At 50.9% G+C, this 15,880-nt stretch overlaps 3 protein-coding genes across 3 annotated transcripts; all 3 read left to right on the top strand.

The window, feature by feature from the left end:
- The first annotated feature begins 4,527 nt into the window (after window positions 1-4,527).
- LOC138912171 (uncharacterized) lies at window positions 4,528-5,418 on the top strand. The gene has a single exon (XM_070212034.1). It carries the CDS (start codon window positions 4,528-4,530, stop codon window positions 5,416-5,418), a length of 891 nt encoding a protein of 296 aa, XP_070068135.1.
- Window positions 5,419-5,862: 444 nt separating this feature from the next.
- On the top strand, window positions 5,863-7,293 carry LOC138912172 (uncharacterized). The gene has a single exon (XM_070212035.1). The coding sequence runs from the start codon at window positions 5,863-5,865 to the stop codon at window positions 7,291-7,293; it is 1,431 nt and encodes a 476-aa protein (XP_070068136.1).
- Window positions 7,294-8,967: 1,674 nt separating this feature from the next.
- Window positions 8,968-10,849, top strand: LOC138912173 (uncharacterized). The gene is made up of 3 exons (XM_070212036.1): window positions 8,968-9,369; window positions 9,484-10,217; window positions 10,690-10,849. The coding sequence occupies exons 1-3, from the start codon at window positions 8,968-8,970 to the stop codon at window positions 10,847-10,849; spliced, it is 1,296 nt and encodes a 431-aa protein (XP_070068137.1).
- The last annotated feature ends 5,031 nt before the right edge of the window (window positions 10,850-15,880 follow it).

A 15,880-nucleotide genomic window follows, 5' to 3' on the forward strand; every position in this document is an offset into this window, starting at 1 on the left:
GGGTGTCCGTGGGGACTCGGGTTGGCCGCGCCTTGCTGTGGACTGTGGTGTGGCGCGTGCTGGAGTCCGGGGTGGGGTTTGGTCGGCCACAGCGGGAACATGCTCCTCTAGAATCTCCAAATCGGGGGCGACGGGGCCTTCCTCGGCGTGGCTGTCGAGTACATCGTCTCCCTCGTCGTCGCTGTCTCCATGGCGAGAGCTGAGGCCACTTTCGGCGTCGGATTCCTCCGGAGCTGGGGCGATGCCACCAGCGTAGCCTTCCCAGGCTCGGTTCGCCTCGGCTATGGCGCGCTCGAGTGGAGCTCGCGGTCGGTCCCTCCAGAAGCGGTCGTCGGCTCCGACGTCCGAGTCGTCTGTGGACGTTGGGCTCGCGGGAGGGCTTCGTTGGGCCTCCCAGAGGCATTGCGGCAGGTGGCCGGGGGCGAAAGAGTGATGGTCCTGACCTCGCAACCATGCGCCGACTAGGGTGTGGGTGGTCGACGTCCCGGGCTCGTCTCCGTCGTCTACTTGTAGCCGAGCCAGGCGAGCAACCGTGGGGGTGGTTGGCTCCTCCTCTTCGTCTTCCGTCAGTGGTTCGAACACTTCCGGCGCTTCGCCGCTGACGGCAATGCTTGCATCTGGAGACCTTGCCCGAGTCGACACGGTGTCGGTGTTGCCCGGGGGGGTGCGGCCAGCGGGTCCTTCGGGCGTTCCTAGGCCTCGCCATGGGCTTAACGGGGGTGGAGTCGGGCTGTGGGAGGACAAAACCGAGTCCTGGCCTTGTGACTCACTGCTGCTGCTGGTGACGTAGCCCTCTGGGTGGACTGATCCACTCGATAGGGATCCTCGGGCTCTATGTCCATTGTTGCATGTGGTGGTTCTGAAAGGTGCTGAAATGGTTAGCCTAGGACTACGTTACCTAATTAGCCTATTCGATAAAATTTCCCCGCTTAAAGGTAGCTTATTGACTGGTACGCCCCTTACGTCTACCCTTGTAGAGTTGTATCGGGCACGTCATCAGGTGCGTGTGGAGAGTCGTTCCTTCTGGGGTCTTCTGTAGCTTTAGGTCGCCTATGCCAGCTGTCCGTCTCTTCCGGCCGTCTACTTGCTGTAGTCTTACTACATTTGACGATAGGAATTTCACCACCTTAAATGGACCCGCGTATTTCGGTGCAAGTTTTGCGTTGAAGCCCTCGATGGCCCTGGACAGATGGTGAAGACGAACTAGCACCTGTGAGCCTAGTCGGGGCCGCCACTCGCGTCGCCTCAGGTCGTAGTGTCGACGTTGTTCTTGGGAAGCTATCTGGTTGGTTTCCAGGGCGGTGCGGAAAGCTTCCTGAAGCCTTTTGGCTCGTTCCGTGGGGTCCAACGGCGAGGCATGCAAACCAGGTGCGACCGCATCGAAGAGGGCGCCTGGCAACCTAGGCTCCCGACGTTGTACTGGTAAGCGGGACTATACCCCGTGCTGTCTGAGATGCTGGTGTTGATGGCGAGGGAGATCTCAGGCAGTAGCTGGTCCCATGTCCGATGATCCTGGTTCACATATTGTGCTCTCATTGTCTTGATAGTGCGATTGGCGCGCTCCGTCGGATTTTGCTGGGGGGAGTACGGAGCGGTATATTCCAGTTGAATACCGTTGTTCCGGCAGAACGCATGGAAGGTTCGGCTGGTGAATTGCGTGCCGTTGTCGCAAATCAACCTCCGGGGGGCTCCAAAGCGAGAGAGGATCCTTTCTCGGAATCCGAACTCCAGTTGAGCGGCCGTGGCTTTCTTCAATGGGATGAGTTCTACCCACTTGGAGAACAGATCGCTGAAAACAAGGAGCATAGTGTTTCCTCGCCAGGTCCGGGGAAGGGGTCCAACGAAGTCGGCTCCGACGAGCGAGAACGGCTCCGTAGGTTGGCGAGTGAGCATCTTGCCGGCTGGTTTGCACTGACTAACCTTGTACTGTTGACATGTCAGACAGCTAGTGACATACCGTACCACGTCCCGACGAAGTCCAGGCCAGAAGTAACGTTGGGCGATCCTTCTGAGCGTCTTTCGGATGCCCAGGTGACCGGCGGAGGGGTGGTCGTGGCATTCTCCAAGCACGCGTTGACGCTGTTCTCGAGGCACGCACAGTTTCCAAGGGTCTCCTACCCTGACGTCTGTGGTATGCCCTATGTGCCTGTAAAGCTGTCCATTATCCAGAGAGGAGTCCGGAAATTTCTCGGGACGCTTTTGGACCTGTTCCTGCATCTTTTGCACCCATTTGCAGTCGCACTTAGGTTCCGCGAGTAGATGGAGTCTTCCGAGTGGTTGCCCGGAGAGGGCGTCGGCGACCACATTGTATTTACCCTTGCGGTAGAGTACGTCGAACTGGTACTGCCGGAGTTCCAGTGCCCACCGGGCTATGCGACCTGTTGGATTGTTAATGGAGTTTAACCATTTGAGCGCCAGGTGATCCGTGATCACGTCGAACTTATAACCCTCCAGGTAGCAACGTAACTTTCGGGTGGCCCACACAATGGCAAGGGACTCTTTTTCAGTGGCCGAGTAGTTCTCCTCTGCCCGCTCGAGTCGTCTGCTCACGTAGGCGATTACCTGCTCGTCGCCCTCGATGTTCTGTGTGAGCACCGCGCCGAGTCCTTTGTCGCTGGCGTCCGCCTGGAGTTGGAACTTATACTCGAAGTTTGGGCAGGTCAACACCGCGGCGGCCGTCAGTCGCGCCTTAAGTGAATCAAACGCCTGTTGTTGGGGTTCGTCCCAGGTCCACTTTACTCCCTTCCTCAGGAGTCGCGACATGGGTAGCACTAGGGAGGCAAAGTCTTGGACAACTCGCCTGTACCAAGATGCGATTCCGAGATGGCGGCGGAGTTCCTTAACGTTAGTCGGGGGATGTAGCCCCTGGATCGCCGCGATTTTGTCGGGGTCTGTCCTGATGCCTTCCTCGCTAATCAGGTGACCCAAGTACACTAATCTTCTTTGGAAGAACTTGCACTTACCCCGATTTAAGCGTAGGTTTGCTTCTCGGAGGCGCCGGAAGACTTCCCTCACCACCACCCAGCACCCGTACAAACAGCATATTCTGCAGGCGCAGCAGAAGCTCGGCCACTGCACAACAGCGCATTCTGCAGGCACAGCAAAGTACGGCACTGCAGTACACGACCTACAGTCACAAATTGACACAGCAAAACACCTCAAACGTAACCCACTCCACTGATCTTACGAAGAAGCTTCCGCCCTATCTAAGTAGTATATAAACATGTATCAATAATCCAATAAATCAGTTATCTATTCACCCTAAAACTCCGAGTACTTTACTCTGCACTCCCGGGAGCACACTCGCGTTAACTAATAATTCAAACTCAAGCTAACCGAAACCTACAACATTCATTGATCCCCCTCGTTCAAGGTGCGATCAAACATTGGTGACCCCGACGTGATCCTTGCATTTCCAAGGATCACATTTACAAGGAATCATTAACTGATTCTTTTGAACCACGCTAAACTAAAGTCCTCCAGTTCAGGCACCTCACTAAAAGTCCTCCAGATTAGGCACATTACTAAAGGTCCTCCAGTTCAGGCACCTCATTAAAAGTCCTCCAGATTAGGCACATTACTAAAGGTCCTCCAGTTCAGGCCCCTCACTTAAAGTCCTCCAGTTCAGGCACAACACCAAAGTCCTCCAGATTAGGCACATTACTAAAGGTCCTCCAGTTCAGGCACCTCATTAAAAGTCATCCAGTTCAGGCACAACACTAAGGTCCTCCAGATAAGGCACCTGACAAAGTCCTCCAGGCAAGGCATATCTCCAACGGTCCTCCAGAAAACAACGCCACCGATCTAACAGGTAAGCTTCACAGTTCCTTTACACCAGACTAGGGAAATAGGGAAACCATCAAAATGCCAAATTCCTTCATGATGGAAACAAGCCTAGCTAGATCAGAACAAGTGAGTCAACTGTTAGACGATCAGCATGAATTGCAAGGGCAGATCCAGCAGCTCATTAAGAACTATGGAAAGGACTCTTCCGAAAGAAAACGTCGCGAGGGATATTATTCCAACCGCCAAGCACAATTGCAAGATCTGTGGCAACAATTTTGTGATCTGGACACCGAGATTCGAGAAATGGCACTGCCAACCGAACCCGAATATCTAATGAGAAAGGCACACGACGACATCGAAATGATACCAGGGGCAACACGGGCCGCCATCGCAGAAATAACCCAATTTCGGGAGTTGTACGCTGAATACGAGATGACCCTATTACGCGAAACCGAAGCACCACTGAGGTTGACTTTGTCACAGCCTCCAGTTACATTACCCGAATTTTCCGGTGAATATTTGCAATGGCCTCAATTCCATGACCTATTCATAGAATTGGTCCACAAGCAACCATACCCGTCGACACAAAAACTCCATCTGCTACAGAGCGCATTAAAAGGAGAAGCCCGAAATATATTAACAGATACTGCATTCTCTCAAGGAGAATATGAAGACATCTGGCGACGGTAAAAGACCAGATACCAAAAAGGAAAAATACTAATCTTCACTGCACTCGCAAAGATGTCTGACTACGAGCCCATCAATGGATCGGCTACTCAAATCCGAGCACTGCATGATACTGTTGAAAGATCTCTAAGCACCCTCAAAAGCCTAGAGGTCAGCACAGAGACTTGGGATCCAATCCTTGGTTTCCTCATCCGAAGGAAGCTGGATCACAACACCTTGGCGGTACTGGAAGACGCGGCCGATGCACCCACAGAAGTACCCACATTACCAAGCGTTCTCAACTTTTTGGAACGACGGTCCTGTATGCTGGAAATGTTAAGCGAACAACCTGGAGCAAAACCTAAATCGACATTCGGAGCCAGCTCAAGCTACACCGTCTGCAGGGTCTGCAATCAGACACAGCATACGATCACTAACTGCAACTTGTTCAAAAACATGACTCCTGACGAACGTCGAAACATTATCTACCGACTTCGAGGATGTTCAAATTGTTTATCAACACAGCACAAGTTTGGCGATTGTCCATCAATCAGAACATGTCGACACTGCGGACAACGTCATCATTCAATGCTACACAATGTCAACCACGGCTTAGTGTCAGGACCTCAGACGACCGCAGTAGCCACGATTATTCCCTCAGACACTGCAACCAACTCAAGACCTCCCTCAGTCAAGGTCGCAGTAAATTCATGTCAAGAGACTTCGACCAGATATGTTCTGTTAGGTACAGCAAAGGTACAACTCACAGGTCCAGGCAACTTCCAGGAGCAGTGTCGCACACTAATAGATCCCGGATCTCAGATAAGCCTCATGTCTCGAAGAATGGCGAATCGATTGGCTCTGCCAGTCACAAAAACTGAAGTAACTATGGGCGGGATAGGCGGCAAGACGCAGGAATCTACTTCTCGCTCAGGAACGACTCTGCGAGGAGCATTTTCTGGCTAACGTAAAAATTGGTTCTTACCATCGTTCTTCAGTACGACTCCCCTTTGTAGAAGAGCCAACTAGTCTAGGCTCAATTATGCAAATGGCTCAACGAAGATTGTTCAGTCTAGAAAAAAGATTGCAAAGAGATGCCTCAATACGGCAAGGGTATGTACAATTCATGGATGACTATGAAAGATTAAACCACATGACAGAAATTCATGGATGACTATGAAAGATTAAACCACATGACAGAAATAGACGAGCGGCAGCTATCAAGGAATCATTATTTCATACCTCATCATTGTGTCCTAAAGCCCGACAGTTCAACAACAAAGTTGAGGGTGGTGTTTGACGCATCCGCAACGAGCACAAGCGGAAAAAGCTTGAGTTCAAGGAGAGCTCTTGTCAATACTACTCAGGTTTCGATGCTACCGGTTTGTATTCACCGCCGACATTGAAAAAATGTACAGACAGATCAGGTTGCATCCCAACGACCGAAACTATCAGCTAATTCTCTGGCGAAAAAATCCAACTGACAAGATTCGATATTTTCGACTTAACACGGTGACATACGGTACAGCATGTGCTCCGTATTTAGCCACCAGATGCTTGCAACAACTAGCAATCACAGCTCCGACACATCTCCAAGTTGGAGCCACAGCAATAAAACAGAACTTGTACGTGGACGATTGCTTATCAGGCGCTGACACGCTGGACGAAGCAAGGAAACAGCAGGACCAGGTTCGACAGCTACTGGGCTCCGCGAATCTAAATCTGCGGAAATGGTGCGCCAATCATCCAGCGCTACTGGAAACGATTCCCAAGGAAGACCAGGAAATGGATTTAGATTTTAGTCGGTTCTCCGATTCCACCATCAAGACACTCGGGATCATCTGGAATCCACAAGAAGACCAATTACAGGGACGAGCAACTACGCTCGAGGTAGGTCCAGTGTCAAAACGAATCGTGTGTTCCGAACTAGCCAAGATTTTTGACCCACTTGGTTTGTTGTGCCCCGTAACCACGACTGCAAAAATTTTCATGCAACAACTATGGCAAAATGATCTTGACTGGGACACCATTTTAGACAGCAAGGATACACAACAATGGCAGAACTTTCGCAAGGAATCTCAAACGCTTTCCAGCCTACAATTTCCAAGGTGTCCATTAACGAAGGACAGACATGCAACAACACAATTACACATTTTTACGGATGCATCTGAAACAGCATATGGAGCAACTGCCTACCTTCGTAGCAATTCAACTAGGACTGGAGTTGAGAGTCACTTGCTATGCGCCAAGTCTCGCGTAGCCCCACTAGTAAAGCAAACACTGCTGCGACTTGAACTATGCGCAGCAGTATTAGTAGCAGAATTAGCCGACATAGTTAAGACAGACCTACCGTTCGACATGCAGGAAGTCTACTACTGGACAGACTCCGAGATTGTACTAGCATGGATAACGGCGTCAGTTTCATCATTTCACACGTTCGTGGCAAACCGAGTCTCGAGGATTCATGAGATATCTATGCCAGAGCAATGGGTACACGTGGCATCAGAGCAGAACCCTGCAGATCTTGTATCAAGGGAATGCAAGGCCCCCCAGCTACAGCAGCATGAATTATGGTTCAACGGACCAACATTCCTAAAAAAGGAGCCCAGAGAATGGGGCCGAGGAATAAAGAAGGGAATAATCTACGAAGGTCCAGAAAAAAGGAAGGTAACAGCGAACATTGTGATAAGTGCAGAAAACAATGGTTGGATTGACAATATCAACCACCGAGGATCGTTTAAAGTCCTACTGCGGGTCACTGTGTGGTTGTTGCGCTTCAAGCACAACGTCAAGAACACTAAAAAAACAGGGAGACAGGACCAATCACTCCAGAACAAGTAATAAAGGCCCGAGAAGTCATTGTAAAGGAAATACAAAAAAGGGCATTCAAGGACACATTGAACAGTTTGAAGGGACAAAAAAAGGTGACAGCCAATGACCCATACAGGTCATTGGATCCATTCATAGACGCAAATGGAATACTGCGGGTTGGAGGGCGCCTGCAGGAATCAGCACTTAGCTACAATGCCCAGCATCCGATGATACTGCCATTTGACCACGGTAAGGTAACACGGTTAGTGCTGCATAATAAACATGAGCAATTGAAACATTGCGGACCACAAACGCTGTTAGCCCACAGTAGGCAAGAATTCTGGATAATCAAGGGACGGCAACTAGCGAGGATGATAGTGCAACGATGTGTACGATGTTGCCGGGCTCGACCCAGATTATGGGGCCAAATCATGAGTCCACTACCCAGAGATCGAGTACAAGCTGCAAGGCCGTTTATGATCAGCGGGGTGGATTATTGTGGACCACTTTGGGTACACTACAAAATCCGGGGAAATAGGCCACACAAGGTGTACATAGCAGTGTTCTGCCGTTTTTCAACAAAGGCAGTGCACCTGGAAGTAGTTACTGATATAACGACTCAGGCCTTTATTGCAGCCCTAAAAAGATTCATTGGGCGACGAGGTGCTCCAGTACGAATCTACTGCGACAATGCCACAAATTTTGTAGGGGCGAATAATCAGTTGGCAGAACTAAAAGACAGCATTCACGACCAAGGAGCTCAAGATTTAATACAGGGAACATGTACACAGGTTGGAACAGAATTTTGTTTTATACCACCAAGAGCACCGCATTTTGGGGGTCTTTGGGAGGCCGCAGTCAAATCGGCAAAACACCTACTAATCAGAAGCATATCAGCAGCATCGTTGACTCATGAGGAGCTAGAAACCGCCACCGTAGATGTGGAAGCCATACTAAATTCACGGCCTTTGACTCCAATTTCTTCCAGCCCAAACGATTTGGCCGCTCTAACCCCCGGCCATTTCTTGATAGGAGAAGCACTGACGGCATCACCACAAGTGCACGGACAAGAAAGACGATCAGGCTTGGTCACTCGTTGGAAGCAAGTGGACAAGGTCAGACAACACTTCTGGGAAAGGTGGAGCCTGGAATATCTGCACCAACTTCAGGACAGAGCAAAGTGGACTACGACAAAGGGGTCAATTCAACCCGGAAATTTGGTGGTAATAAAAGAGGACAACGCAGCACCACTCCAGTGGCCACTATGGAGAGTGTTAAGAACGCATCCAGGAAGAGACGGACACACACGGGTGGTCGACATAAAAACCGCGACTGGAGAGTGTACTCGGGCCATTCATCGTTTAGCAATTTTGCCCGTGGAAGATCAAGGATCGACTGTCAAGAAACTACCACCACAACGATCACCAAGATTATGAACACAATCATAATCATCACGGCACTCGCCGTTTTCACCCAACAGGCTCCAGTGCCAGAGCCACCGGTGAGGGTGACACCATTTAACATGTCGGGCACGTATGTAGAATTACAAGATCGCATCACGTTATCATCGGCGGAATGGACGATCGTGTCATACTTCGATTGGCAGAAGAGATACAAGCATTTACGAAAGGAGTTTCAGAACTAGAGAAGTACTGCGGCCGAGAAGGAACCTGTGGAACTATCGTGGAGGCCCTAACTCAAGAAATGGATGAGTTTCAGGACACCCAGGATCTGTTCAACCACCAGAGGCAGAAAAGGGGTGCTCTCGATCTAGTAGGAAATCTAGCGAATGGACTGTTTGGAGTTTTGGATTCACAGTATGCCCAGAAGATAGAAACAACGCTACAGAAAATTAAGTCAAAAGAGTTGGATCATACGCATCTACTTGAAAAACAAACGTCGATACTGGACAGTCAGGTCAACGTGATGAAGTCTAGCTACACCATGATGGTTACAAACCTCGAAAACTCCATCAAAACAGGAAAGGTGGCCCAAATCGCGACAGAATTATCATTAGTTGCTGGGCATATAAAACGCACCCAAGCAATGATAATTAATGTTGTGACCGGTGTTCACAAGGGAACGATTGATCCAGCTTTGCTATCAGTAAATCAACTATGAAGAGAGTTGATCAACATTCAGGCACATTTGCCAAGTGGACGGAGGCTTCCAGTCAAACAGGAGACTATCCACGATGTATATCGACTGATAACAACACAGGTCCAGGAACTAGACGAGCTATTAGTGTTCCACAGCAAGGTACCGTTAGTAGACGAGGAGGAATTCAACGTCTATCATCTATCACCGATCCCAATCGTGGTAAACAACACCATCAGAATCGTGCGCACAGAAACCGATTATTTGGCTATCAGTGACCATCAAGATCGGCATTTCGCCATCAGCAAGGGAGAGCTCGAAGGATGTACTAGGCTGTCAACTGGATCATTATTGTGCAAGCTACGACAAGCAACCTTAGGCCCAGCTCATGAGTTGTTAAGGTGCACATTGGCAGCCTTTCACAAGGAACATGATCCGCTGTGTGCATCAACAGAAGAACCAGCATCAAGCATATGGTATCCACTTACGTTGCCTAATTCGTGGATTTTCGCTACCGCCAAAGAAATCACCCTGACGTATGTATGCGGGGAAGAGCGTCATCAAGTTCACATAGACGGCAGTGGGAAGATAACCTTGAAGGAAAATTGCATAGCACGCAGTGCAACAGTAACGTTACAAGGTCACCCTCACTTGCAGTCAGCAATACATGAGCAAGAACCAGCAATTTTTGTTCACCCGATGAGTCTGCGTAACAAACCAGGAGCAATAATGGAGCACGATATGGAATCAAGATATGGTACCCACACACAACAGCTGAAGCAGCTGCAGCAAGAAGTCCAAACTCTGAGGAAAATGCAGACTCAACAACCAAATGAGTCGACGGACGGCTTACAAAGGTATGTAAACGTCAGCACGATAGCGACAATGTCAATAATCACCATAGTTGCAATGGTTACAACGGCAATTATACGATGGAAAAAGAAGAAAAATGTATGCTGCAAAAATGAAGGTGAAGAAAACAAGACGAAAACGACCATAGGGAGGCCTGAAAAAAAACCCCACCAGAGCCCAAGATTCGATCGACAAGAATCACTCGCACCTTCAAAATGAGCGATTCAGAATTGTCATCCTAAAAAAAAGGGAGAAACACACGTAGATTTACAACGGGGATTACATATTCAAGTACTTTATTAAGGGGACTCGGCCCCAGAGTCAACAGAGATATCGTAACGTTGGGCGGGAGCCAGCGGTGCAGGAGAAGGCCGTCGCATGACACGAGTCAAGTTTAGACGGATGGCGGCGAACCGAGCATCAAGAAGACACAGGATAGAACCAGGTTCAACTCGTATAACTTTCTCTGGAGGATAGGACACACCGTTTACAATGGGCCCACAGCACGTACGCAGTAGAATGTAGATCGTCTCATGTAGTAGCCCGGGAGATCATCCAACAAGGTCCAAGATTTCCGGACGGGGAAGGAGCACGGGACCCCCACAACATCAACTACCACACGGCGACAAACGTATAGCGCCATGGTGACATCAACTACTGAAGTGGCAGTAATGGCGTGAATATTTATACCAAATAAGTGTCAGGTCAGCACATGGTGTCGAAGCGATGTTGGCAACAAAAAAACGCTAACAATCAAGTCCGGAATCAACATCGGATTCCCAGGCATCGGTATCAATATCTGATTCTGTGTGCGCAGATATAGGAGGACTGCTGCTGCGATATACGGCGGTGACAACATGGTGAAACTCAAACGCGGTGCCATCGTCCATAAGAAACGGGCAGTCCAATACTACCAGGATTAGGGTACTGGGAGGATACCAATGGCCGCGGAACAGTAACCCGACGGCACTCAGCAACCAAACACGGTTACCTCGCCGATTAATCCTTAGTCGACGAGAGACCTTGGTAATACCGGAGGGAACCTGGATTGCGGCATGGTGGCCAACAAGATGCAGGGCGATGTCAGTATACAGAAGCAGGTGCATGATGGAACTACGAACACAAATCAGCCACGGCACGCTTTTATTGAGGGTACCCCTTAATGGGGGGGAGAATGTTCGTAACTAGCAGTACTCAACCCAACCAGGTTGCAGCATACGTCAAGCAAGTCGTAACTAGCAGTACCCAACCCAACAAGGTTGCAGCATACAAGCTAGTTGCTCCAAGAGACCCAACAATACCACACTGATTGTCCCACTCACCAAACGACCCACCTATGACCCACTAACGCACCCCCCCCCCCCCCCCCCCCAGCACCTGTGCAAACAGCATATTCTGCAGGCGCAGCAGAAGCTCGGCCACTGCACAACAGCGCATTCTGCAGGCACAGCAAAGTACGGCACTGCAGTGCACGACCTACAGTCACAAATTGACACAGCAAAACACCTCAAATGTAACCCACTCCACTGATCTTACGAAGAAGCTTCCGCCCTATCTAAGTAGTATATAAGCATGTATCAATAATCCAATAAATCAGTTATCTATTCACCCTATAACTCCGCGTACTTTACTCTGCACTCCCGGGAGCACACTCGCGTTAACTAATAATTCAAACTCAAGCTAACCGAAACCTACAACATTCATTGATCCCCCTCGTTCAAGGTGCGATCAAACATTGTCGACGCGTGTCGACGCGATTTTATGCCTTGGAGCGGGTATGGGACCCGGTGTGGTTCCCTCGTTGCCTTTTCGAGTCCGCGGGGCAGGAGTCGGTGTATCCGAAAGATGGGCGGTCCCCGCCGTGGGCGTCGCTCGGATAGCTTGGCCTTGATCGGCCCTTCGTGTGGCGGGTGGAGCTAGCAGCAGGCACACTTGACCGCAGATTAGGGTGGCAGGATACTGCATAGGAAGTCAATCCCGAGGATCACTTCGTCTAATATCGTTGGCAGGACTAGCAGAGTCATGCGGACATGTTGTTGGTCCAAGAGCACCCGTGCGTGCAAGGCCTTGGTGACTTCCTTCGGGGATCCGTCCGCCAGAGATATTCGGGTGCGAACTTCCTTGATATTTCGCCCAGAATCGAGTCAGTTAGCGACTGCTTCGCTGACGAAGCTTCTGGAGGCCCCCGTGTCGATTGTCGCTGAGAAGAGTTGACCCTCGATGGTAACTGTGTCGACGATCCGGCCTCCCGTCAAGCGGAGCGGTGGATCTAGTGTTGACGGAGCACAGGGTGGGTCGCGCCCCGGTCGTTTCCCGACTGGCGGCAGCAGTCAATGGTACCAACGGTATAGGACTGGTGGGTTCTGGCATTCTCGGACGAAATGTCCCACTTCACCGCAGCGGCTGCAGGCTCGTGCTACGTCGACAGGTGGCTCGGCTTCCTGAGCGATCATCCGGTTTGATATCGCTGGGTTCGGTGGGCTGAAGGACGTCCTTGGAAGTACGGGATCCCGTTGTCGGGGATTGGGCGGAGGGCTGTTCCTCGTTGTGTATTTTCCACTGGCGGGTGGAACTAGTGCTGCGGGTCGTACTGGGTCCCGGTCCCGTGCGATTTCGAAGGCGGTGGCTAGCTGCGTTAACCCTTCCAGCGAGGAGAATTCATGGCGCCGTATGAAGAGTTAATATTCCGGCAGCAGATTCTCGTAGATCCGTTCGAGCTCCTGCTCGAACGAATAGTTTGCCCGCTGCATCATCAGGCGTAGTTCTACTACGTAAAACTTGAAAGTCTCGTCGCCTTGTTGGTGGCGGGTCGCATCCTCCAGGCGCTGGTAGTACCGTGGAGGGAGGAAAAACTTCAGGAAGTCCCGCTTGAAAGCTTCCCAGGTACCAGCCTTCGGCGCGGCCCGATAGCAATCCAGCGATGGCCCTCGGGATGTCGCTGTTCTGTACGCTGTAGGTTGTAGCGCCTTTCTCCACTCGCTCCATGAAGTGTAGGGGATCGGCCTGTCCGTCGAAAAGGACGCCCCATCCCCGAAGCTTCTCGGCGAACGCGGCCGCTCTCATGGGCCGTGATGGCGAGTAGCTCGTCCTTGCGCCGGTAGGAAATCCATCTGACCCGCTTTGGTTCGTGTCGGGGATTCGTCGTCGGATTCCGGAAAGCTCTCTTCCTCGATCCGTCCGGCGGCTGACGTAGCGGGTTTCTGCTCTACGTCCTCCGACGCTTTCTTGTCCAGGTCCGTTTTCATCGGTCGACCCGATGAACTGAGCGCTGCGGTTGGGCCTCCGGGGGAGCGTCACGTGGATGCCGATGTGGGAGTTGCGCTGAGTTACTCTGAGTTACACCCCAAAAGCACGTGCGTCACGGGACTGCTGGATGATGAGGTGGGTGTGACTGGGTCTCCCGACTAGCGACTGGCTGCGGTAATCGGTGGTGAGGCAGCGGCGAGCCTCCAGGCGGTGGGTGATCCGTGGTCCACGGTTAGCGTGGTGATTGTTCCCTCGTCGCGGTGACTGCTGTGGATGGCGCTGCTGAGGCGTTCGGCGGACGTCGATGCTGGCCTCCGGGTACTCCTGGCGTGAGGGATCTCTGTTAGCGGCACAGTTGTCCCGCTCTTGGTGCGCGTGAATGCGTGGCGGGCGGCGGAAGTGCGGCGAAGATTGGCGTCGTCGGAAGTGGCAGTACGGATTTTTAAGTCAGGGGTGCTCAAGAAACTCCTACGGCTGGGCATGGGTCTTTAGGCCATGCGATTGATATCGGAAAACCCAACTCCTACAGGATACCTATGTCGTCCTGAATCGTCCCTGCTCGGGCGCCAAACTGTAAGGACTTTTCGTAGGCTGAGATAGGCTTCAGTCCGGCCAGAGTCCTCTACATTTCAATTTGTAGAAACACAGGAGACGAAATGGGACTGGGACTTGCCGCCTGGACTTTTGCTCTTGAGATCACGCGGCCTGGGTCTCCGCATCTACGTAGGGTAGATCGCTTGGACACGTAACCCCCAGACTGTGCCGACACAACTTAGCACTGGGGTTTTTAGCTGGGCTTGATCGTGGGCGAGTGGGTGCACATGGGCGTGCGTGAGCGACCGGGGATAGCTTTTCACCGTCTGACAAGCGTCCGTATTGCAAAGAGTAAGCCTCGGAAACGCAATACAAAAACTTGACAGACGTAAAACTGCGCACCTGTACATCCTCGTCGTCCGCGTTGCGAAAAGAAAGCCTCGGAAACGCAACACGAAAACGGGGCCGACGCAGATTTACTCGCGTGGATTTTTCGGCGGGTGCCGAAGCGTGAGTGAGTAAGGAGCGCGTGGGCGGGCGTGACCGAAGGAAGAGCGGATGGGCGATCGCAAATAACTTTTCCCGTCCGACAAGCGTACGTATTGCGTAGAGTAAGCCTCGGAAACGCAATACAAAAACTTGGCCGACGTAAAAATGCGCACGTGTACAGCCTCGTCGTCCGCGTTGCGAAGAGAAAGCCTCGGAAAAGCAACACGAAAACGGGGCCGACGCAAATTAACTCACGAACTTCACTCCAAATTTTATTACCAAGGCTTGGGGTTTAATTTCACAAATTTAGCTTCCTTTTATTCACTTCTTTTATATTTCCCTAACCTTCGCACTCAGGGTGTTCTTTTCCCTTTCCTTAACTTACTACTGCCTGATGGTACCGTCCGCGTGTCCCTTCCGCTGGTCTCTGCTGGTCCGTTCTGGGGAGGTGTGAGGACGCTTAAGGCGCCCCACATTCCTACATGTAATTCATAGCATCTCAGCCTTTGGAAAGGCATTATTATGTTTCTGCCATTGAAGGCCTTATTTTACGTTGAAGATCACAAATATTTATATAAGTGTTAAACCTAAGTTATTCTAGTTTCAAATAAGCGCGCGCGGACTGGCCAGTGCTGATCAGCAGAATCGGTCAGTTGCTGGTCCGTTCTGGGGAGGTGTGAGGACGCTTAAGGCGCCCCACATTCCTACATGTAATTCATAGCATCTCAGCCTTTGTAAAGGCATTATTATGTTTCTGCCATTGAAGGCCTTATTTTACGTTGAAGATCACAAATATTTATATAAGTGTTAAACCTAAGTTATTCTAGTTTCAAATAAGCGCGCGCGGGCTGGCCAGTGCTGATCAGCAGAATCGGTCAGTTGGCCAGTCGGGGCGAATGCCAATAGTATCGATAAGTTATCGGAATCACCCGTAAACGAGCACTGCGGGCTGTTAAGTGCAAACTTGCTGTTAAGAGCAACCCTGCGGGCTGTTAGGCGCAAGCGTGCTGTTAGGCGCAAAAGCAAGTCTACGTGGCACAGCGATCGGCTGAGATCGCTCTCTTTCTTTTCCGGAAGCCAAGAGCAGGAAGAAAACAGCGTTCACGGTGCAAGGTCGGCCGTTGTATCAGTTCACGGTTATGCCGTTTGGCTTATGCAATGCAGCACAGAGAATCTACCGACTAAAATGCAAAAGTTATTCCAGCTGCACTACGGGATATATCGTATATCTCGACGATCTGCTAGGGTATATTGTAGGCGAAGGTTGCATAAAAACAGACCAGGCAAAAATACAGGCTATTCAAGAGTTTCCGCAGCCCACTTCCGCCAAGCAAATGCGGAGATTTTTGGGGATGACAGGATGGTATCGGCGTTTTATTCAGAATTACTCACAAACGGC

Source organism: Drosophila takahashii, chromosome 2R, assembly GCF_030179915.1.
Source record: "Drosophila takahashii strain IR98-3 E-12201 chromosome 2R, DtakHiC1v2, whole genome shotgun sequence".
In the NCBI taxonomy this organism is placed as follows: domain Eukaryota; kingdom Metazoa; phylum Arthropoda; class Insecta; order Diptera; family Drosophilidae; genus Drosophila; species Drosophila takahashii.

Excerpts from the sequence above, each read along its gene's own strand:
- LOC138912173 (XM_070212036.1), top strand. The coding sequence starts at position 8,968 with ATGGATGAGTTTCAGGACACCCAGGATCTGTTCAACCACCAGAGGCAG. Across the intron at positions 9,370-9,483 it reads TTGATCCAGCTTTGCTATCA|GTCCAGGAACTAGACGAGCT; the intron begins GTAAATCAACTA and ends ATAACAACACAG. Across the intron at positions 10,218-10,689 it reads TCGACGGACGGCTTACAAAG|GACACACCGTTTACAATGGG; the intron begins GTATGTAAACGT and ends TCTGGAGGATAG.
- LOC138912172 (XM_070212035.1), top strand. The coding sequence starts at position 5,863 with ATGTACAGACAGATCAGGTTGCATCCCAACGACCGAAACTATCAGCTA.
- LOC138912171 (XM_070212034.1), top strand. The coding sequence starts at position 4,528 with ATGTCTGACTACGAGCCCATCAATGGATCGGCTACTCAAATCCGAGCA.